The sequence below is a fragment of the Ahaetulla prasina genome, chromosome 1 (genome assembly GCF_028640845.1).
Source record: "Ahaetulla prasina isolate Xishuangbanna chromosome 1, ASM2864084v1, whole genome shotgun sequence".
NCBI lineage: Eukaryota > Metazoa > Chordata > Lepidosauria > Squamata > Colubridae > Ahaetulla > Ahaetulla prasina.
This window is the reverse complement of record NC_080539.1, coordinates 213,023,203-213,045,973: the sequence shown is the minus strand read 5'-3', so window position 1 is coordinate 213,045,973 and position 22,771 is coordinate 213,023,203. Positions and strand designations below refer to the sequence as shown.

General features: G+C 34.8%; 1 protein-coding gene across 12 annotated transcripts in view; it reads left to right on the top strand.

Annotated features, from left to right (window-relative positions):
* Nucleotides 1–22,771, top strand: part of OSBPL6 (oxysterol binding protein like 6) — a 109,396-nt gene that overhangs the window by 82,113 nt on the left and 4,512 nt on the right. For 8 of the 12 annotated variants that reach the window (XM_058189649.1, XM_058189683.1, XM_058189667.1 and 5 more), the window contains 8 exons: nucleotides 1,502–1,639; nucleotides 1,934–1,997; nucleotides 2,288–2,366; nucleotides 3,984–4,128; nucleotides 9,552–9,696; nucleotides 12,276–12,402; nucleotides 12,915–13,037; nucleotides 15,795–22,766. In XM_058189649.1, coding sequence (XP_058045632.1) covers nucleotides 1,502–1,639; nucleotides 1,934–1,997; nucleotides 2,288–2,366; nucleotides 3,984–4,128; nucleotides 9,552–9,696; nucleotides 12,276–12,402; nucleotides 12,915–13,037; nucleotides 15,795–15,903 — 930 coding nt within the window. In that variant the 3' untranslated portion in view covers nucleotides 15,904–22,766. The other 4 variants (XR_009155939.1, XR_009155940.1, XM_058189608.1 and 1 more) reach the window with 4 other exon arrangements.

Below are 22,771 nucleotides of genomic sequence, written 5' to 3'. Positions count from 1 at the left end.
ATTTTTCTCCCTGAAATGATCTGTAGCTCTTTCTGTGATTTGTTCAGTTAGATCAGACCCTCAGATGTGAACAATCTAGTAAGTGTCCAGTTTGGAACATTTATTTGGAGCTTCCGGTTCCCAGGCAACTGGGAAATTGGTTTGTTCTCAAAGCAATAAAATAGTTTATACTGTGACCCTGTTTGGAAGAAATAGAAAGCTTTGCTTCCATAAAGCGTGAAGTTAAAATGTCCAAATCTCTGTCAGGGTTCCAAGGAACACCCCCAACGAAATAAAGCTTGAGGTTCCTCAAAGTTCCAATTTATTAGAGATGTCATGTTGGCACAGCTGGGAAAACCCTAAACTGAAAGCTTCCAGGTTTTCCACACCCAGTTGACAGTTCACAGCCCTGCCCCACATCCACAAGTTCATCACATTGTCCAATCAACTCTTCACACTCAATTAGATACAATCCTCAGGCAGTCTCCATCAGACGCAGGATGTCCTTGAATATGGAATGTTGTTACGACTAACTTTCTCCCGCTCCAACAACAACCCCTTTCCAACTTCCCCAACTAAAATATGTGGCAGTTAAGAAGCAAAAAAGAAAATTGCCTTCCAAAACTGACACTGTCTCCTTTCTGGTTTGCCTCATCTTCTGCACCTCATAATAAGCTGTGATTCCCCACAACAAATAAATATGGCCACTGTATTTTCTTCAGATGCAGATTGACATTCGTCTTTTGTATTTCCACAGAACTTTGTGTCTTTGTAAGAGCATTATTACATTATATATTACATTATACATAAACAGATATACAACATAGATTCAGTGTCCATCCTGTCTTACCCTTAAGTCTTCAACATTCTTATATTTTTCTTTCCTGCATTTAAAAGTATATATCTAAAAAAATCATTACTTTAAACAGGACAAAGGTACACTCTAGAAAAGAACATGGTTGATTATACAGTTCAGAGGTGGGATGCTGCAAATTCGGACCAGTTCGCCCAAACTGGTAGTTCTGATTCTGCGCGGTTCAGAGAACCGGCAAATTGGACCACCGTCTCACCCCGCCCCCAACCATTTTTCCGGGTGTTTTACAGCCATTTTCAGGCCCTTTGGAGCCCTTGGAGCCAGCTTTCCCAGTCTACCTTGATGCAGTCTCTCTCTCTCTCTCTCTCTCTCTCTCTCTCTCTCTCTCTCTCTCTCTCTCTCTCACACACACACACACACACACACACACACACACACACACAGGTTCGATCTTTCTTTCCTTCTGCCCGCCTACTGAAAAACCCTAACTATGCCTGTCCCATACAGGTACCACCCACACAAGTGACATAGAGTTGGCCATGCCCACTCAGTCATATGAAACCCCGCCCCCCCACTCATCCACACCTATCCAGCAGAGAACCGGTTGTTAAAAAATTTGGAACCCACCACTGATACAGTTGATACAAGTGTCAAGCCAGTCTCTTTTCAGAATTGTTTTCTTAAATACTGTTTTGTTGTTCTAATTAGGTACTTATTGCTGCCTTTGCAACTTCAGGATATGCTTCCACTTATTACAGAGCAGGAAGCAAGCCTTTTAACCCTCTACTTGGTGAGACTTATGAGTGTATCAGGGAAGACAAGGGATTTCGATTTTTCTCAGAGCAGGTATGATCTGCTGTAATCAAGATAGTTAAATATTGCGGTATGACTTTAATTTTTGGGAGAAAGGAGAGTTATTTAAAACATTTTATCTTGATTTATGAAGTGCTGTTGAGAAGATCCTGTTTTAAAACAATATTTGTTTTTGCAATATTAGCTAAAATTCAACATGGCAGAATTCAGCTTTGCATTCATGTTCTTTGCATAGTTGCGTAGATTTCTTTTTTCGAAGGGTGATGAATATAAAAATCTTGTGTAGGTTTTGTTGTCCAATTACTTCTGTGTAATTTTTTTTTTCAGGTTAGCCATCACCCACCCATTTCTGCCTGTCACTGTGAATCAAGGAATTTTGTGTTTTGGCAAGGTATATATTTGAGTTACAAGTGGATGGATCAAATTTCAATTAAAAAAGAAAATTAAATGTTATACTATTCCCTTGTTGAAATGTAGTTAAACAGTTACAATACTAGCAAAGGCCAATTGTTATATATTTATTTATTTTATTATATATTTCACACTGAGAAATTAGAAATCAACAGTTTTCTGCCTCTGGATTAGCCGACTGATCTGTTTAGAACAAGATATATTAGTTTACATGATATGTGAGATGAATAAATAGCATTTTGCTTCTTTATAAAAATTTCTTCTATTTAGATATTAGATGGAAAAACAAATTCTGGGGGAAATCGATGGAAATATTGCCAATTGGAACTTTGAATGTGACACTTCCTAAGTAAGTGCTTTTAGTCTGTAGTCTGTATTCCTTTTTTTTTCTGTTAAAACAACAAGGTATATAACATGACAGATAATAAAATCTGGAAATGTGCAAATGGAATAGTATCAATTTTTAGGCAGAGGTAAGAAAGCTGGGATCCCAGAAGAACCAGATCCCAGTATCCTAGCAATAACAATTAATATTGAAATGAATTCTGGTTGAGCTAGGGTGGAAATGGTCATTGCTTGAATGGATGGTGTCTTGATCCTTACAAATGGTTGCTGGCATAACTTGAGAACAGTAAAACCATTTAGACTTCCCTTTGTTATTTTCTTTAAAAAGGTATATATATTTTAGTAATTAAAAATGAAATATGCCCCTGTACAAACTGAAGAATGGTGGGAAAGTGGAGAAACTTGGTGCATTTTTTTAGTCTTAATATTCTTTAGTATATTTATCCTGAAACATGTTGCAGTTCATCAGCTGTGCCAACATATTATAATTCGGCTTGCTTCATGCAGAACTAATGCAAACAGAAGAATAAACTGAAAAAAAGACTCAGATTTCTCATCAGTATGCAGCCCACTATATAGCTAGAGATAATTGAAATTTTAATTTATTTTTAAATTCCTTTATTAGATTTATATCTTTGCCTTTTGTTCAAGAACTAAATAGTTATCCTGCCTTCCTTTTCCCCCAACAACCCTGGGTGATAGGTTGTGTTGCGAGAAAGTGGCTTCAAATCACTCTGTGAGCTTCTGCAGTTTACAAGGGGCTAGCTAGAACCTGAATCTCTGTAATTACAGTCCAGAACTTTAATCACTTACAGCACTGGCTGTCTTTGTCTCAATCTAATCTGTCTCAGTGGCTTACATTAGCTTCTACCAGAAGTATCTTTTGAACTGCATACAAGCAACAGAATGATCCAATCATTCAATCTTCAAGTGGATGCATTCATATTAATTATTTTTTTGTGGTTAATTCTGTCTTGGGAATGTAAGCATAGTCTTCTCTGGAAGTGTAAAAATGTTTTTAAAAAAATATTCTGTTATGTGGATGTTAGTGCCTCCATTATCAGAAGTACCCTGCAAAGCCTGATTTCAGAAAAATATTTGACAATCCAAATTATCATTTAAAAATGCTGTAATGTTGCACAGAGCTTCTATGGGGAAAAAAGACAGTGGAAATACTCAGTTCAGTATAGAAAGACCTGAAGGACAAGTTTTTTGAATCTGTTAGAGCAAGAGTATTCTTATCATTACCATCCCAGACTCTGAGATGACTTTCCAGAAAACATTTGTCAGACCCGTTGTTGAGTATTTAAGTCTTGTTATTTCCCCATATTTTTGGGTAGCTTTATGAATCAGTGTGATATAATTGCTGATGGATATAGAGCCATGTTTGACTAATGTTGTTTTATTATGTTTCTTTTATGGAGATGCAAAGATTGATCGTAAAATAATGTTGTGGACATAGATTGAGAAAAGGTAGAATATAAATGTTTAAATGAGTGAAGAGATGCACCTTTTCCTTCTTTGTGAGTTGTTCTTAATATTGGAAACCTAGTGAGATTTATTTGCACATGGCTTTAGAAAAGGTAATTCTGAAAAGTATTACTCTTCCCTTTCTTTCTAGATATGGTGATTGCTATGTTTGGAACAAAGTCACTACTTGCATACACAACATCCTGAGTGGAAGGAGATGGATAGAGCATTATGGAGAAGTAACCATTAGAAATACAAAAAGCAGTGTCTGTATTTGTAAGCTCACATTTATCAAGGTATTTTTACTGTGATCATCATCATGGACAGTGAAGGGACTATGCATGCTACCAATGGCCTGTTCACAGGAGCATTTGGAAATGCACCAGTAGCACACTAGATTCGATAGGCTTCTTTTTCAGTGGGGAGAATAATTAATAGTCCTTTCAATCAGCTTCCAGAGAGCATATAAATTTAGTGGCAACATTCCTATATATTCTTATTGGGTGACATAATTAATGCAATCAGTGCCTTCATGCATGTCCATTGATGTCCGTTGATGCAAATCTATAAATACCTTGTAGAGCTCTATGGTTGACAGTGACATATAATAGAACTTTCAGCATATAAAATCACATTGTTCTGCATAATTTTATTTTAGTCCTCTGCATTAGTGATAACGGCAACAACAATTTATCAAATCTTTATACTGCCAGTCTTCCAGTAATTCTGGAAAATATTACTGTGAATCTAAAAGTGGTTCCTGGTTATATGAACCAATTCAGCATGATAGTGAAAGATCTTATTGGAAATGTTGTAATTTTCAATATTAATATTAACTTTTGTTCTTCAATCCTTCCCCATAAATAAATACCTGTCTTTCAGCAAAATAGTAGTAAAAACAGGGCACAAACCAATTTTAGAAGAATCTTCCCCTCTTTCTCTTTGTCACACAAAATGCTTTTTCTAGGATAAGTGGGAACTTCTGACTTTCCCCATGAATCTGTGGATGACAGTATAAGCAATATTGAAATATGTAAAGATTTTCTGTGTTCATTTTAAGGTGCTATGAGATACATATGCCATATTTTTCGGAGTATAAGACATGCCTTAGTTTTTGGGGAGGAAAATGGGGGGGGATTCTTTTTTTTTTTTTGCCAATTTTTTTATTTTTTTTATAAACATAATAAAGAAGGATCATTGTGAACAAATTATTGGTCAGGTACATCTTTAAACACATCAAATTTCACCCAAATTTATAATCTAATACAATATATTTCCCGCTTCTTCTTAAATTTAATTATTTATTTGCGCAAATCTAATTTGAAAAAAAATCCAAATTCAACACATCCTAGAGATTATTTAATTGAAGTTTAGTCCCCATGCTCACTTCCCCAAAACATCAATAATAAATCTGCTTACATTTTTAAAATTATCCATCTCAATTTTGTATCTACATTATTAATCAGAGGTCAGACCACCTAAAATCTCTTCCTGAACAACTGTCCAGAGATCACATAGACAATTTCTTTCTTTCCTTTTCATCGTCCTCTGCCTCTAGATCAAGTAACATATATTAAAATTCACATCTAATCTTTTGTGATAACCAACAAAAAAAGAAGTTTAACAATTAAAAGGGGTACTCTCATTATTTCCAACAATTATTTTTCCAATATATTTAATTATTTTCTTAGAGGTTTTAGTCAAGTCATTTTATTATCTTATCTATTCATAAGAACAAGAAAAGCAAAAAGCAAAAAAGAACAAAAGAAACTTTCCCCAAACATAATACACTCATTTCCCTCTTATCCCAAATTGTTCTAATATCTTTCCCCCCATTTCCCAAAGCATCAATTTATTTTTATTACATTTGTCACTTATATTTTAACATAGATATTAACATTTTCTATTTTAAATTCTTAAGAAAATTCTAAAAGCAGCCATTAGTTCCTTTCAAAGCGATGTTGTATGCCCATGTAAACAGTACATTCTTCAGAGGAATAGTCTGCTATTCCATTCTTACAGTCTGTCTCTGCCTTTGGATCTGCGCTTAAATAACAATTTCTTCAGATTTATGATCCAAGAGCACGCCATCAAAAATTCTCTTCCAAAACTGTTACGCAGTCTCAGCAACGCCAAACATCATGGGAATAGTCACAAGAAAGCTATTCAACTCTTACTAAGTTCCTCTGCCTCTAGGTGTCTCACCTTGAAACAATTACAGCTCCCAAACAATAAGTGGCCATTTTGGTGACAAAGCTCCTTTGTTCTCAAATGCTTCAGTACATGGAGTTTGATTTTCCAAAAATTTTCTTTAACTATATTATAAGTTGAATTAAGTATTTTAAGTCCAAAACAACATTTTTTTCTTTCCTATTTTCTTCTATTTTTACTTATCTTCTTTTGAACTGCATTCTCAATTAAAAGTATTCATTTTATAGTTTCCAACTTATTCCTCTTCCAATTTTTTATCTCTTATAAGTTCCTTTAATATTCCATAGATTTAGGATAGAGGGAATAGAGACATTTATTTAAAAAACAGTTCAATATTTTCTTTAATACTTTTCTCGTTATTTCTTTAGTTTCTATTATAATCCATTAACACTTCCAGGTTTTCCCAAGCCATTGCTTATTTAAAAGATTTTTTTTTTTTTGCCAATTTTTTTTTTTTTTATAAACATAATAAAGAAGGATCATTGTGAACAAATTATTGGTCAGGTACATCTTTAAACACATCAAATTTCACCCAAATTTATAATCTAATACAATATATTTCCCGCTTCTTCTTAAATTTAATTATTTATTTGCGCAAATCTAATTTGAAAAAAAATCCAAATTCAACACATCCTAGAGATTATTTAATTGAAGTTTAGTCCCCATGCTCACTTCCCCAAAACATCAATAATAAATCTGCTTACATTTTTAAAATTATCCATCTCAATTTTGTATCTACATTATTAATCAGAGGTCAGACCACCTAAAATCTCTTCCTGAACAACTGTCCAGAGATCACATAGACAATTTCTTTCTTTCCTTTTCATCGTCCTCTGCCTCTAGATCAAGTAACATATATTAAAATTCACATCTAATCTTTTGTGATAACCAACAAAAAAAGAAGTTTAACAATTAAAAGGGGTACTCTCATTATTTCCAACAATTATTTTTCCAATATATTTAATTATTTTCTTAGAGGTTTTAGTCAAGTCATTTTATTATCTTATCTATTCATAAGAACAAGAAAAGCAAAAAGCAAAAAAGAACAAAAGAAACTTTCCCCAAACATAATACACTCATTTCCCTCTTATCCCAAATTGTTCTAATATCTTTCCCCCCATTTCCCAAAGCATCAATTTATTTTTATTACATTTGTCACTTATATTTTAACATAGATATTAACATTTTCTATTTTAAATTCTTAAGAAAATTCTAAAAGCAGCCATTAGTTCCTTTCAAAGCGATGTTGTATGCCCATGTAAACAGTACATTCTTCAGGGGAATAGTCTGCTATTCCATTCTTACAGTCTGTCTCTGCCTTTGGATCTGCGCTTAAATAACAATTTCTTCAGATTTATGATCCAAGAGCACGCCATCAAAAATTCTCTTCCAAAACTGTTACGCAGTCTCAGCAACGCCAAACATCATGGGAATAGTCACAAGAAAGCTATTCAACTCTTACTAAGTTCCTCTGCCTCTAAATGTCTCATCTTGAAACAATTACAGCTCCCAAACAATAAGTGGCCATTTTGGTGACAAAGCTCCTTTGTTCTCAAATGCTTCAGTACATGGAGTTTGATTTTCCAAAAATTTTCTTTAACTATATTATAAGTTGAATTAAGTATTTTAAGTCCAAAACAACATTTTTTTCTTTCCTATTTTCTTCTATTTTTACTTATCTTCTTTTGAACTGCATTCTCAATTAAAAGTATTCATTTTATAGTTTCCAACTTATTCCTCTTCCAATTTTTTATCTCTTATAAGTTCCTTTAATATTCCATAGATTTAGGATAGAGGGAATAGAGACATTTATTTAAAAAACAGTTCAATATTTTCTTTAATACTTTTCTCGTTATTTCTTTAGTTTCTATTATAATCCATTAACACTTCCAGGTTTTCCCAAGCCATTGCTTATTTAAAAGATTTTTTTTTCCTTCATTAAATAGGGCACTACTTCCATTCTAAGCCACCAAAAACTAGTTCATTTCCAGAGTGTGTATTCATTACATTGATTCCTTCCACTTTCACTTCCTCTTCAATAAGCCGCCCGACTAAGGTTTCTCCTAAGGCTTGCACTTATTTTAAAAAATCTTTCTTCATGAGCTCACAACTCACCCGACTTCAACAATTTGTCCTTTCCTGTTGGTTTTCCTTCTACACGCTCCTGTAGCTGCTGCGGCTTTAGTGCAGCTGCCATGGTGGATTTATGGCACTGCATTCCTCCCCACTGGGTTGGGGGAAAAGTCTGGAGCTATGGGGAGTTTGCTGCCTCCCCGTTCGCTCCGGCGGCTCCTCCTTTCTTCGCTGCCCCTTCGAGGCAGCTATGGTCCGCTCCGTGAATCGGACAGACCCCCTGGGCGGGGGGATATTGGCGCAAACCCCAGAGACATCGGAGTTTGCGACCGTCTCGCCCGCGATGCTAGCCATGCCTCCGGGGGGGGGGGGGAATTCAGCCTACCAGGTATTCATCTGGCTAGCATCCTTAGTCTGGTCAGCTCCAGCACATTAGTTCACTGGTTTTGAGCACATGCATGCTTTTTATCCCCTAGTTGGGGATAAAAAAACAGCGTCCAAAGCACAGCTGATTGCCGAAAAGGTAAGCAGGCAAAGGGTGGAAGATCACTTCACTTGCTAGTACCTCGTTAGGGCTGAAAAACAGCTTCTAAAGCACAGCTGATTGTTGGAGTGAGCAGCAATGAGAAAAGAAGGCAAAGTGCGGAAGATCATGCTAGTGCCTCATTGGGCTGAAAAAAAGCTTCAAAAAAGTTACATTTGGACTATAAGACACGCCCAAATTTTCAGCCTCTTTTGGGGGGGGGGAAGTGCGTCTTATACTCCAAAAAATACGGTACGTTATCTAAAACGCCTGCCATTTCCTTTAACAGTTTCATTCCTGTGCAGACCGATGTAGATGTGACCTGTTCATTTACTGTCCAGTGGTAAAATTAATCAATTGAGATTTCTTTAATTAGGTCCCAACGTTACTGGAGTTCATGGGCCTTGATAGTTACATGCAGATAATTATAAAAAGAAAAATTAGAAAAGCCAATTATGGCTGGATTCCCAACCAAGAATGCTGAGCTCCAGACAAACGTTTTAGAAGGAAGAAATCTGCCCTACAAAATGCTTTCACTTGTCAAGAAGACTAAAGTACTTTTGAGTAGGATATAAAATAATCTTACTTTCACAGCCTTTTCCATTATCCCAGCAATTACCTTTTTATGGTCTTCTACAGAATTTGAGCAGCTTGTGGAAGCAGACCTTCATATTACAATCCCCTTTTAAATTAGAAGCCTGCCATAACTCAGAGTACTCACATACATAAGTGTCATAAACAAGATTACATTTTTTTCCCATTGGGACTGCATATGAAGAATCAGAGCAGTTATTGAGTGCTTTAAGTAATGGGAGTTGCATTCTTGCTGTTGATTGAAGGCAGAAATATTCTTGATGTTAGATGATTCGTTTTACATTTAATAAAACCAAGCTATTTGGTTAACGTTTTTAGGTGAATTACTGGAATTCTAACGTAAATGAAGTTCAAGGCGTTGTCATGGACCAAGAAGGAAAAGTGGTGCATCGCCTTTTTGGAAAATGGCATGAAGGATTATATTGTGGAATTGCACCTTCAGCAAAATGTATATGGAGGCCCGGTAATACATGACATTTATATAATTCTAAATATCATTAAACAAGTTATAAAGAAAGCAGTAGAATTTGTACTGTAGACACAGGGATTTCATCTCCGTATACTAGATATGGTAGCTTGGAACATTAATTGTAGCTTAGAAACTGTAAGTCATTGCTGTCCTTTGTATCTTTCCAAAATGAAATCTAAATCAAACTCAACTTATTTAGAAAGCTGTGTGTTCTATAATATGTTCTAAGATCAAGCAGGAATAATGCAAAAATGCTATAAGTTGTTAAATGGCATATCTGACTGAAGAGAGATGTAATATTTTGAGCATGGTGGCAAATTTTTAATGCCACTGTTGCCATTAAAATGAATGTGCATTTTTCAGTATTATACACATTTTTGATATTCTTCAAGCTGAACAGAAAAAAAGCAGTAGTTCCTTTGAAAGAGGAAACAATCACTTACTTAATCAATTGGATTTATTGGTTAGGACAAAATTACAATCAGTTTTTCCCCATATTTGAATAATAAATTTTGTGAAACTGAATGTTAAAAAAATAAAGAACATTGGAAGAGAAAGTAGAAATAATACTGTGGGTTTAATGCAGTATTTCTATTGATGGAAAAAAATAGGATTCTTTGATTAAGGATACAAGTCGTACTTTCTGAACTAAATCTTGGGTTTTTCTAACTTTCCAAAATTAGTAGCTATGTGGTAGTAAAGTTTTTCTAACTTTCCAAAATTTGTATCTATGGGGCAGTTCCTAGTTCTCCTATAATTTATATGCTGGTTTTGTGATTTAACAAAAGTGATATGAGAACTGATTGAGAATTTGAATTATCTTTATCCTTTTAAATCTGGGATGTTTCAAGGTGGTCCACAATACAGATAGTTCTCATTTAGCAACTGCCTTGGATAGCAACCATTTGCAAATAAGACTGTAATTAAAGGTAATAAAAATTCATTTTATGACCAGTGTGGGCATTAATGACAACAAAACCTTTAGTGTGAAATTGATTAAGGTCTGGTCAGTTTCAAGCAGCAGCTTGCCAGGTTGTTAGAAGCAACAGAAAGCCACATAAAAGGACTATTTAGAATGGCTTCATTTCTATAAAATTGGCTCATCCTGGTTGGATGCTAAGGGTTCCCCACATATTGATTTATTAAATTGATATGCCGTCCATCTCGCCTAGACTCAGATATTACCATATTTTTCAGAGTATAAGACACACCTTAGTTTTTGGGGAGGAAATTGGCAGGTGGATAGGCCTCCTGGAATACCCCCAATCAGCTGTTCCGAGAGGTGAATTTTAGCAACAGGTTTCTTGATTGTGAGCTTTGCCTTGCTTTTTTTGCTTTTTTTTTTTTTTTTTGCTTTTGTTTTGCTTTTTTTTTGCTGTCTTTGAAACTTCTGAAACTCCGTTTCAGGCCTCTGAAAGCCTCAGGGAAAAAAACCTCAAACAGAGCTTCAGAAAAAAAGCCTCTGAAGCTCTGTTTGGGGGCTTCTTTTCTGAAGCTTCATTTCTGATGCTTTTTTCAGCCTCTGAAACCTCCGTTTGAGAAGCTGGGCGTGGCTACATTCGGAGTATAAGATGCACCCAGATTTTCACCCTCTTTTTTGTGGGGGGAAAAGGTGCATCTTATACTCCGAAAAATATGGGAAGTAAGAGAGTGGGGACTCAAAGCGGTATTTTTCACAAGATGGCGTTGTTGGAATCTTTTCAGAAAACTGCTAAAACTGACAATTTTCATAAGGCCTTTAAACTGTGTTTGCTTCATAATGTTACATTCTGGTTTTATCTACTTGTACACGCCTGATTCAGTAATATAAAAATATAAGTTAAATAAAAAATAAAATAGCAGAGTTGGGAGGGACCTTGGAGGTCCTCCAGTCCAATTCCCTAACCAGAAGGAGACCGTATATCATTTCAGACAAATGGTTGTCCAGTCTCTTCTTAAAACCTCCGGTGTTGGAGCACTCACAACTTTTGGAGGCAAGCCATTCCTCTGGTTAATTGTCCTCATTGCCAGGAAATTTCACCTTAGCTCTAGGTTGGTTCTCTCCTTGATTAGTTTCTACCCATTGCTTCTTGGGTTTCCATCCATTGCTTCTTGTGCATAAAACATAATATGAATGCTCATGCTGTGCCTCAGTGATATAGAAGGCCAACATTCAGTATTGTCTGTAAGACCATTGAAGCCCTAAGTATCCACCTTCTCGGGAATCTTCCGGGGTGATCTTTCTTCCTGAAGTAACTTCTTTCTCCTTGGACAGAGAAGCTTGAAGTGATTGTGTCAGACCATTTCATGCCTTTCGGGATAAGAGGGATTTTGTGGGACAAAGTTTGGGAGGGCACATGGGGGTCCTAGCCAAGCAGAACATATCTTGACAGCAACATGAGCAGTGCACCATCTCTCATATCATCTCAATAACAGGTAGACATAAAACCATTTGTTTAAAGAGTTTTGAGAATTGGCAGTGCTGCATATAGGGTGTTTAATGAAGATCAAGGTACAAATATTTTCTTTATCATGTAGACCTAGTGTTTACTCACAGTGATTAATCACTACCTTTATTTTAATTTTTAATACAGGTTCCATGCCAACAAATTCTGAGCATTACTATGGTTTCACAAGGTTTGCTGTTGAGCTGAATGAGTTAGATCCTGCACTGAAAGATCTTCTTCCAAAAACAGATGCTCGATTCAGGCCAGATCAAAGGTAAGAAATATACTTTTTAAAAAAAATGGCTACGGCTGCTTTTGATTAAATATTATAAGGAATGCTAATGTTAAAAAATTCATCTGAAATGTGAATTACTGCTACTCAGTGAAAGCTTGCTCCAGACAATTTGAGAGGTATTTAAAATATTTTAATATGTGAACTTATAAAAAGTGCAGCAGACTGGGATCTCCTTAAAAGAGGTTTCCCTTCCTATTTTCTTCCCTGTCCCACCTCATAAATACTTTTTGTAATATACTATCTGCACTAATATAAAACTGTATATTGCAGAAACAAGGGAGGCAGACTGTTTGTCCAAAATAATAGAGTTTAATCACATATATTTATGCTGATTCAATCAAAATATATTTATTTGAATGACAGCGCTATCAATTTTATCTAACCTGCATAATATAGAACATGATTTAGGTGCTTCTTGAAGTTTGGGATTTCTGGATTTTGTTGTTACGTATGGTATGTATCTACTGAAAAGATCTAATTCTTAACTATAGGCATTTGGAAGATGGAAATTTAGAATTAGCAGCAGCAGAAAAACAAAGAATTGAAGAACTCCAGAGATGCCGGAGACGTTATTTAGAAGAAAACAATATGGAACATGTACCAAAATTTTTTAAGTAAGTAATATCTCTCTCTGTGATTCTTGTACAAACAGAATGGGGCTGGTATATATAATGGTGTAACAATATTAATAAAAATATTAATAATGTTTTTAGCATTAGAAATTGTCTTGTATAATGTAACATCTGCATGTTTCTTATTGTATAACTGAATTATTTTCAAAAATGTGTCAAAACATAGGGAGAAAATTGGTTGTAGCCTAGGGTCTTATTCTTCAGATAAATTTGAATCAAAGATGATGATTTTTGTGAATAATATCTAATAATCTAAGTCTAATCTAATAAATATCTAAGATTATCTAATAATCTTAGATAATGAGAAATCAGTTTTATTTGTAATATATAGTTATTGTATTATTTTTGAAATTCAGAGATCTAGCATTAATGTTTGATCTTCAGATTGGTGTTTTATGCATGCACTATCTTTCATAAAATTTCCCCTAGCTAGATAAAGAGAATTGTCCAAGCAAATAAGTGTATGTGCAGTGCCTCTCTTTTATGTAACCTTGTAAACTTAGAAAAACAAAAATCTGCCAAGTACCTAAGAGTAAAATTCAATCTCTTTTCTCCTTCTCTGCCAAATAATTATTTTATTTATAGTATAATCCCTCTTCGGATGGAGTAATTCCTTCTGTGTATACAACAATATGAAGTGGTGTCCCCAGACTGAAGCAGGTATAAAAGACAAAATTTGTAAATTAGAGGAAGCAGATTAAAGAATTATGCATTTCCAGATAGAGCAAAAGTCGTTTAATGAGAGTTGATTCCAAGACTCTCCCAAAGCCTATTTCTTCTTTGCCTATAAAAACAGACATAATATATACTGTATGCCTAGGCTTATGTTATTCTAGGCATATAATAATATAATGTTTATATTTCCTCTTGAAGAGCAGCAGGGCAGCAACTCATCCTGGGTTGAATAAGAAAGAGGATTATTTTTATATTCTTTAAATCAGGAAATCAGTTATTCTTGGCTGCATGGCATTTGCTATCAAATCAGGATTGGTTAGAAGAGTGCTGATTCCTATTAACACCAGATGGAGAAGTAGAGAAATTGGCTGAAGAAACTGAATTAGTTGAGTGTAAGATTCCTTCCCTCCCACACTTCCTGTGATAGGCTCTGAGATTATAAAACTGATTAAACAGATGAAATTGAATAAAGCTCCAGAATATGAGTTCATTTTAGTGGAAGACATTCAAAACAGTTTAGATTGGTGGGTACCCATTTTGGCTTTCCTATTACCTATATTGATAAATATGCTAAGATCTCTGATGATTGTGGCCTACCTTTGGTGATTTCAAACTACAAAAAAGAAAAATAGAGATTATTGGCCCATTAACCAATCAGTAAATTATATGCTAACACTTGTACAACAGGCTCCTAGATTGGATTGTAACTGAGAATATCTTGGCTGATGAGCAGACAGTTTTCAGAGAAAGCCACTCATTAACTCTCTTATAGATACATTGAATAGCCCATCTCTTGATCTGCCAAAATTGGGAAGTAGACACATTTCTTTTATATTAAGATGCTGCTGCACTGTTTCCGTAGACACAGATTGTCTAAGGACCACTGATGATGTTACCTAGTTTGGGTAATGAAACATCTGCAAGAAAACAAGAGCTCAGTCACAGAGTGGCCTGAAATGGGCATTTAATATACTTGGTGGGCACTATCAAGAAGAACAGCTAGAATTTAATTACTCCAAAATCAGGGTCATGGTTTTTGCTAAGGAACACACGTCTGGCAGCTAAATTGTTTAACAGAGTAGGTCTTAAATATCTGGGGATTATTTTCCATGTTGCAGGCAACCATAAATTTCACACCAATTATGTTACCCTAAATACACAGAAATCTGCTTTGGCTTTATACTTTTTCTATTTCTCCAAAGGATTCCGTATATATCAGCAGTGATTAAAATCTCTTCAGCTAACATTCAAGCCCAGCAACTTTTTGGAATTTAGTTGGGCCCTTAAAAGGGCATTCCTTTGTCTTGAAAGAGTTCAAACCAAGTTTTTTGATTCTTTTTCAAATAGCTCATTGTGTGCCAAATGTGTGCGTCACAGTAAAGGCGGCCTACTTAAAATGAGTGTGCATTAGCTGATCTCAAACAATGGGTCATTGATTTAGACTTGTAGGCTGATTTATCAGTTCTATCTAGAAACCACCCACATATCTTCTTCAATCAGCCAAATACCTTAGTTGCATAAGGATTCCAAAATTTAGAAGGGCTTTATCCTTGGCTAGATTCAGTGCCCGCACAACAGCGTGAAGGGACATGCTGAATAAAAGATCCCTTTTGAACAGAGATGTGCCTACATGGTGGAGAAATAATTGAAATGCTGGAACATGATACCCAGACACTCACCAAGAATTATTATCTCCATTCTTTACTAAATATCCTATTCGTTCTGACTTGTTTTATCTTGTTATTATTAGGTCAATGTGATTTGACATCTTTGACCACAGCTAAGTACCATTCTACAGTTTGTACAGTACACCATAATATCTCTTCTAATCCTTCTTAGATATTTTAGAACAATTATTTTTTTTTCTTTTTTATCCTAATTAATCGTGATTTTCTTCTTTTATTTGTTGGTTGTTGATTTATGATTAAATAAAATGGATTGTTTTATTGCAATTTCATTTTTCAGAAGATTTCCTCAACAAGTAAATTAAATTGAAGTATGTTTCTATTCTCCTAAAGAATATTTTTGAATTTATGTTAACCAATAACTCTTTTAATTTTGCAGAAAAGTTATTGAAGCCAATCAGAGAGAAGCATGGGTTTCTAATGACACCTATTGGGAACTCCGAAAGGATCCTGGCTTTAGTAAAGTAGAAACAGTCAAACTCTGGTAAACTGAGAATGTAAATCTAGCAGCATATAACTCTTTTAAAATAGAAAAACAAACAAAGAAAGAAACCACTATGCACAACATGTTTCTTATAGCTGACGGTGATTTGTGGGTCTGCAGGAAACCTTCCTTTGCTTTTACATTCAATTTATAATAGACTTCCAAAAGTGCATTAGCCCAGACTCTGAACATTTCTATGATCATTAATTTGAAAAGAAGGGAGGAAAATGCTCACAAGCCCTTTATTTATTGAGATACTGGAAGTGCAGCATAAAAGAAGCATGTACCGATTTGGCCAAAGATGCTTTGTAGAGTATCTGGTGCTTTAAATAGACACGAAGAGTTCAACAATAAAACAAATCTTGTTATAACTAAGTTCTAGAATGTCTACATATGTAGTTATTGAATCTTGAATCACATTAGAACACTTGTTCATTTCTAGAGTCAGGTTGGTTTTTTTGATGTGTTGTGCTTGGACTGGCTATATCAAAAACAACATAATGCTTTTCTAGAAGCTCTTCCCATTCATATGCCATTTTTCATGCCTTAAAAACAATGTCAAGTTGTACGTTGTTATTTTAAAAATATGTAATTTATTTGTCATTTCTCAAGGGCAGATTTTTAAAAACAGCAGGATTTTTGTTCATATTTTAAATAATGGATAAAGTGTATTATTTATGGAAAATGAACTGTATGTGAAGCAAGAGGATGATCTGGGAATGTTTTATCTTTGCAGGTTGTGGTTCTATATAGGCAGGTTGAAAGGAAACTGGCTAATTTTGTAATGATCTTGAGAAATCAAGTTCATATTCTCAATGCCTAATGCTGTGATAAATACACCGTCTCTTTTCATGACTTCTCATACTTCCTTCTGTCTCATTTTCATAACCCTTTGTAGAATTAAAATTCCCTAAAACTGTGCATGAATGCTAAGCACATCTTTTAAATCAGAAAAGCATCCTGCAGTGGTATAATCATCCTGAATAACCTATGTATTCATGCTTTCTTATGTACATTATATATTTTTGTTCTCACCTCTTCGGGAATTGTTGGGAGAAGTAATGTGATACATGCACTACTTTCTCAGTTGAAACTTGCTAATATCATTTTTATGCAAAATTATATTTTATTGCTTTTTCATAAAGCAGTTATATTTTTGGATGAAAAAATGACCTAAATGGCTATATGTAGCACATTTTGATGTATATGTGGAAAGAGCCTGGATGATGTTGCCCTCAAAATTAAGTCTAGTTGGTTACCATGCTTTGCTAAAATCAATATATAAGGTAAAAATCTTAAAGCTTTTTAATAGACACTTGTCTTTTATTTATGTCCAGTGATTTAATTTATTAATACCTTGGACATTGGCAATAGAAAAGATTTTCTTGTATATATTTCAAAAATAACATTTCTGTATATTCATGGCACATAACTGTATTTTACTGAGTGCATTTTATTGCTTTTCTGTAAAGGCACAGAGGTGGCTATGATTTCCCGAAAGCAAACTAACTGTATATGATTATGCATTTCCATGTATTACTCATCTTATTTCCCCCATGTCCATTTCTGCTCAATAAGCACACCTGTATAAGGGACAGCTTGTTTAAAAATAGGGCCTTAACTTCCTAAAGTTATTTCCAGCTGGGGTGCGTCATATTAGCTAGACATTTATTATCTGGCTGCGATTTCGCTCTGAAATTTGGTTGTAACTTGGGATCACTTGTATTTGACCAAGGCTTAAAATATGCACAATATTCTAGTACGAGCCTCTGAAGTACAGAAGGAGAATGTTTTGTTTGCTGATATGCACATTTCATTCAAACTGAAAAAGAATTAGAATACACAGGATTAAAATATGCATGGACTCTTACATGGTCCTTATACAACAGGAGCTGTCAGCATACCACTGTCACATTGGGTATTTTGTTAATGTAGTAATCCTTACAAGTTATAGTTTAGTCAATTTTGGTAAAAATAAGAAGAAAGAATGCCTTACCATTTCATCCTTTACATTCAGTCTTCAGTAACCTCCCAGGAATTTGTTACTGTCTCTCCAAATCCAGAATTATTAATTAAAAAGTTATAAATATTAACAAATATTATGATTTAGTAAAATATCGAGACCAGGTGCTTAACAAGGTCAATTATACAGTAGTATACAGTAGCCAAAATTGTGGAAACCTTTTGGGAAAAGTGTATTTTTGAGGTTTGATGGCTAATAACACCACTTCTTTTGGAGTAATACCATAAAATTATATATCAATGGAAAGATAATTTAATCAAGAATGTAATACAAAAAAGTTTGTTCAATTATCTGTATTCTATGAAAAGTTTCAGCCAAATAACCAGAAAAAGGAAGCACAACTTGCTTAGGTTGATATCAGGTAACTTTCCTTCATCTGATTGTAGCCAATGAGCATGAATGTTTAGAGAGCCAATCAGATGTCATCTTGTTTTGGCAATGCGCCAATCAGATCACAATAGGATTCAGGTATTGATATCATGTTTTGAAGCTGAGAGGTGGACATTTGTCAGTGTGTTATGTGATCGCTATCAAGTTGGTTGGGTTTATTTGTGTTCTTTCATTTTAGTAAGCTTGTATTAGTATTAGTATTAGTATTTATTAGATTTTTATACCGCCCTTCTCCCGAAGGACTCAGGGCGGTTCACATAAAAAACAATGACAATATACAGATAAAAACAAAGATTAAAAAACTTATTATATGTTTGGCAAAAATTTAAAACAATATACCGTTAAAAACCTCTTAAAATTTATATCAAATATGAATATTAAAATTAAACTCTTTAAAATTATAAAATTTAAAATTACTAAGCCAGTCCTGCACGAATAAACAAATATGTCTTCAGCTCGCGGTGAAAGGTCCGAAGGTCAGGCAGTTGACGCAATCCAGGGGGAAGTTCGTTCCAGAGGTTAGGAAGAGAAGGACCTTCCCCTGGGGGCCGCCAGCCGACATTGCTTGGCGGACGGCACCCTGAGAAGCCCCTCTCTGTGTGAGCGTAGGGGTCGGTGGGAGGTGTTCGGTAGTAGAAGGCGGTCCCGTGAATACCCTGGCCCTAACCATGGAGTGCTTTAAAGGTAGTGACCAAAACCTTAAAGTGCACCCAAGAGACCACAGGCAGCCAATGCAGTCTGCGCAGGAGTGGTGTTACATGGGAGCCATGTGCGGCTTCCTCTATCACCCGCGCAGCTGCATTCTGAACTAACTGGAGCCTCCGGGTGCTCTTCAAGGGGAATGTAAAACATAATAAAATTAAAGTAATGGTGCAAAGAGTCGGTCGCCCAAAAACCGATGTAAAATAGTATTATTAAGTGAACAAGGCTACAAAATTAAAAGAAAAATTGGTGGAAACTTAACCAAAGGTGGCACTTCTAAGTTTTTGAAGAGGTATAAGGAGACTCAGTCATTACAAAACCACACTGGTAAAGGCAGGAAAAGGTGCACAACAGCAAGTGATGATAGAAGAATTAAGAGACTGTGCCTATGTGACAAAAGAAAATCATCTGGGTGTATACAAGATGAAATGGCGCAATGCAATGCAGTGAAGTTGAGTGCAAGGACTCTTCAGTGCAGACTGTAGGAATTTGGCCTAAAATCTAGAATTCCATGAAAAAATCTTCTTTTATCTCTCAAAGGTTGAAAAGCATTACATTCTTGATTAAATTATCTTTCCATTGATACATAATTTTATGGTACTACTCCAAAAAGAAAATAAATGGTGTTATTAGCCATCAAACCTTAAAATTACACTTTTCCCAAAAGGTTTCCACAATTTTGGCCACTACTGTAAATCAAGCTAACTTTGACATAACATGCTGCCCCCAAATAATATACTTAAGTTGATTAGTACGTTATTTGAAGGCAGGCCATTTGGTTAATTTATAACATTTATTTTTGTTTTTTTTATTATTTACTTCTATCCCACCTTATTTTTACAAATAACTAAAGGCAGTGAAAATATCCTAAATACCTTTCTCCTCCTATTCTTCCCCACAAACAACCCTGTGAGATGGATTGACCTGAGAGAGGGTAATTTACCAAAGGTCACGCAGCTGGCTTTATGGCTAAGGCAGGATTAGAACTACTTGGTGCCAGACCAAAATGGGTCTATATATCGATACACCTGGATAATCAGTCCATTTAGCTAACCACTTGAGCCTGTTCTGTGAACTCAGCCATTAAACTAAGTGGCTAAACTTCAAATGCTTACTTGTATTCATGTAACAAGTTTGATTTAAATCTACGGGACTACAGCCTTTTTCCTTTGGGACAATTGTAATTCATCTGTATGTCCAAGCCATTTCTTTTCAGGTGAATGCAAAATGTGAAAAAGTAATAAGAATTAGTAAGCAAACCACAAGATTAGGAGCATATGAAAATAGCTACATTTACAACCATAACATTCACTATAACGCTGTACTTTTCTACCCTTGCAAACCATTCTTGCTTTGAACACATTGGTACTCCACTTCAGAGGTTGCCTTTGGTTCTAAATCTTCTCACCTATAATTTCTTGAGGGTTTCATTAGCTCATTCAACCATGGTTTTCCTTCATTATCCACTTCATCTGAATTCATTTATTTTTCCTTCATACATTGGTTTTACATTTTGGTCTTCATGGATTCTCTAGAGATCACTGCCTATCAGTCCTAATTCATTCTACAGATATGTCTATAGTTATTTAAAAATTTCCATCCTAATTGCCCTGCATTTGCTTTCCTGTGTTTATGTAAACAGCTCCCTGCTGTCTGTGTTGCATTCTTTGCAACTTTTTCTCTACATGTATGTTATATATTTTACTCATCATGATTCTCTTGCCTGTGTATTGCTCATTCACAGACTTTTGACTTCATTCATTTTTAATACTTTAGTACTTTCTTTTAGTATATGTCCAAAAAATTCAGTGGCATTTTGTAAAATAATTTTTCTTACTGTTTTAAGTTAGCTTACACATTCTATTTCCTCAAGTCTACTCTCTCTTTAGATTATTGGAAGATTTATTTGTTTTCAATTTTATCTATACAGGGCACATTTTATCTACCTGTAGTTATTCTATTTTTTTCATTTCTTTCTTCCATGTCTATTTTTTTTCTTAAGATCCATTTTTGAGATTACCGTTAATGATTTGGCATCTGATTTGGCATTCTGAACTTTTCATCACTTTTGTACCTTCAATAATTCAGTTTTTCACTTAAAAAAAATCAAGTGAATACTAATGTGTGAAGAATAAGAGACTTATATTTACCAGTTATGCTTTTTATTCATTTTCAATGTGGCCTACTCATTTTTTCTGTACTCTTGTCTTCCTTCTGTTCACTGATATCTTTTAACAATATTCTCCTCCCCCCAGATTGAATTTTTCAGAATATTGTACATTTTATCTCAAAACCCATCTCTGGTGCAATTTCCACCAGCTTATGCATTCCTATATTCATATGCATCTTCAACCAACTAGATAACATCAATTTCTAATTAATATTGTAGTTCTTTCCTTCATAAACGTTTCACTTCCATACATGTTTTTATCAATTCCATTCTCTAAGATCAAACTACCATATTTTTTGCACTATAAAACACACCGGACCAACCCCCGTCCCCTGCCTCAATATTCACTCTAAGACACACAGACATTTCCATCCACTTTGGGGGTGGAGTGCGCCTTACACAGCGAAAAAATACGGTACCTTATTTACTGTTGTTACATCCTTCACCTTTCAGAGACATAAAACTATTTTTTATTTCATTTGTTAATTAATGCTCTTTACAATTTGCTCTCTTTCATATGCCATAATGAACACTAATTGGGCTCATAGCAATAGCACTTAGACTTATATAGCACTTCCCAGTGTTTTACAGATCTCTCTAAGTGGTTTACAAAGTCAGCATATTGCCCCCAACAATCTGGTTCCTCATTTTATTGACCTTGGAAAGATAGAAGGCTGAGTAAACCTTGAGCCAGTGAGAATCGAACTGCCTACCTGCTGATAGCCGACAATCAGCAGAAATATCCTGCAGTACTGCATTCTAACAGCTGTGGCCCCACTACTGCCCATGATGGGTTTGGTCAAGCAAAGGTCTTAAACTACACTTTTTAGTAAGATAGCTAAATTGTAAATTAGGTTACCAGTTTTAGATGTGAAACATTCCCTGCTAATGATGAAAGGAAAATAGGCAGTTTGGGCCTATTTTGAGCCCAAGATACCACAAATGCAACAAAACCCAGGTTTATTCCAAGCATATTCATATTCTACGCAAGACAGAACTTCAGTCTAGAGACTGCCTTGTAAATCTTGCAAATTGTCCTGCAAGATTGCTTTAATGGTTCTTTTAGTTTTCAACGCAGGACACTTTGAGATATAAGAGTCTAAACTACTTTGGGGAAAAAGAACCCCATCCAGATCTCTAGTTTAAACTATTTTCTTAAAAATCTGGATATTCTTGAAATCATTTCACTATAGCATTTATTTTAAGATATGCTTTCATAAGGTTCTAAATTAAATCTGAAGCAAGTATATCATATTTAGCTATAATTGACAGTATAGTCCTACCATACATTCATGCTAACAGCATGAGCAAATTCACCACATTAGTTCATCTGTTCATCATACCTCTGCAGACATTATATTTGATTATTTCATCTAAACTTATAAAATATGATAGTTAGGGGTAATAGGTAAAATTTTCAGGAAAAAAAACTTAAAAATAAATACTTTCAAAAAGAAAAAAAAATCTGCTAGCCAGAGTTCCTTTAAATCAGATAAAAATGCATTTAAAAATGAAAATTACAGAATTAACTTAAGGTGAATGTGAATTTCTGCAAAGGATTGAACTCATGTGATGGAAATTTTTCTT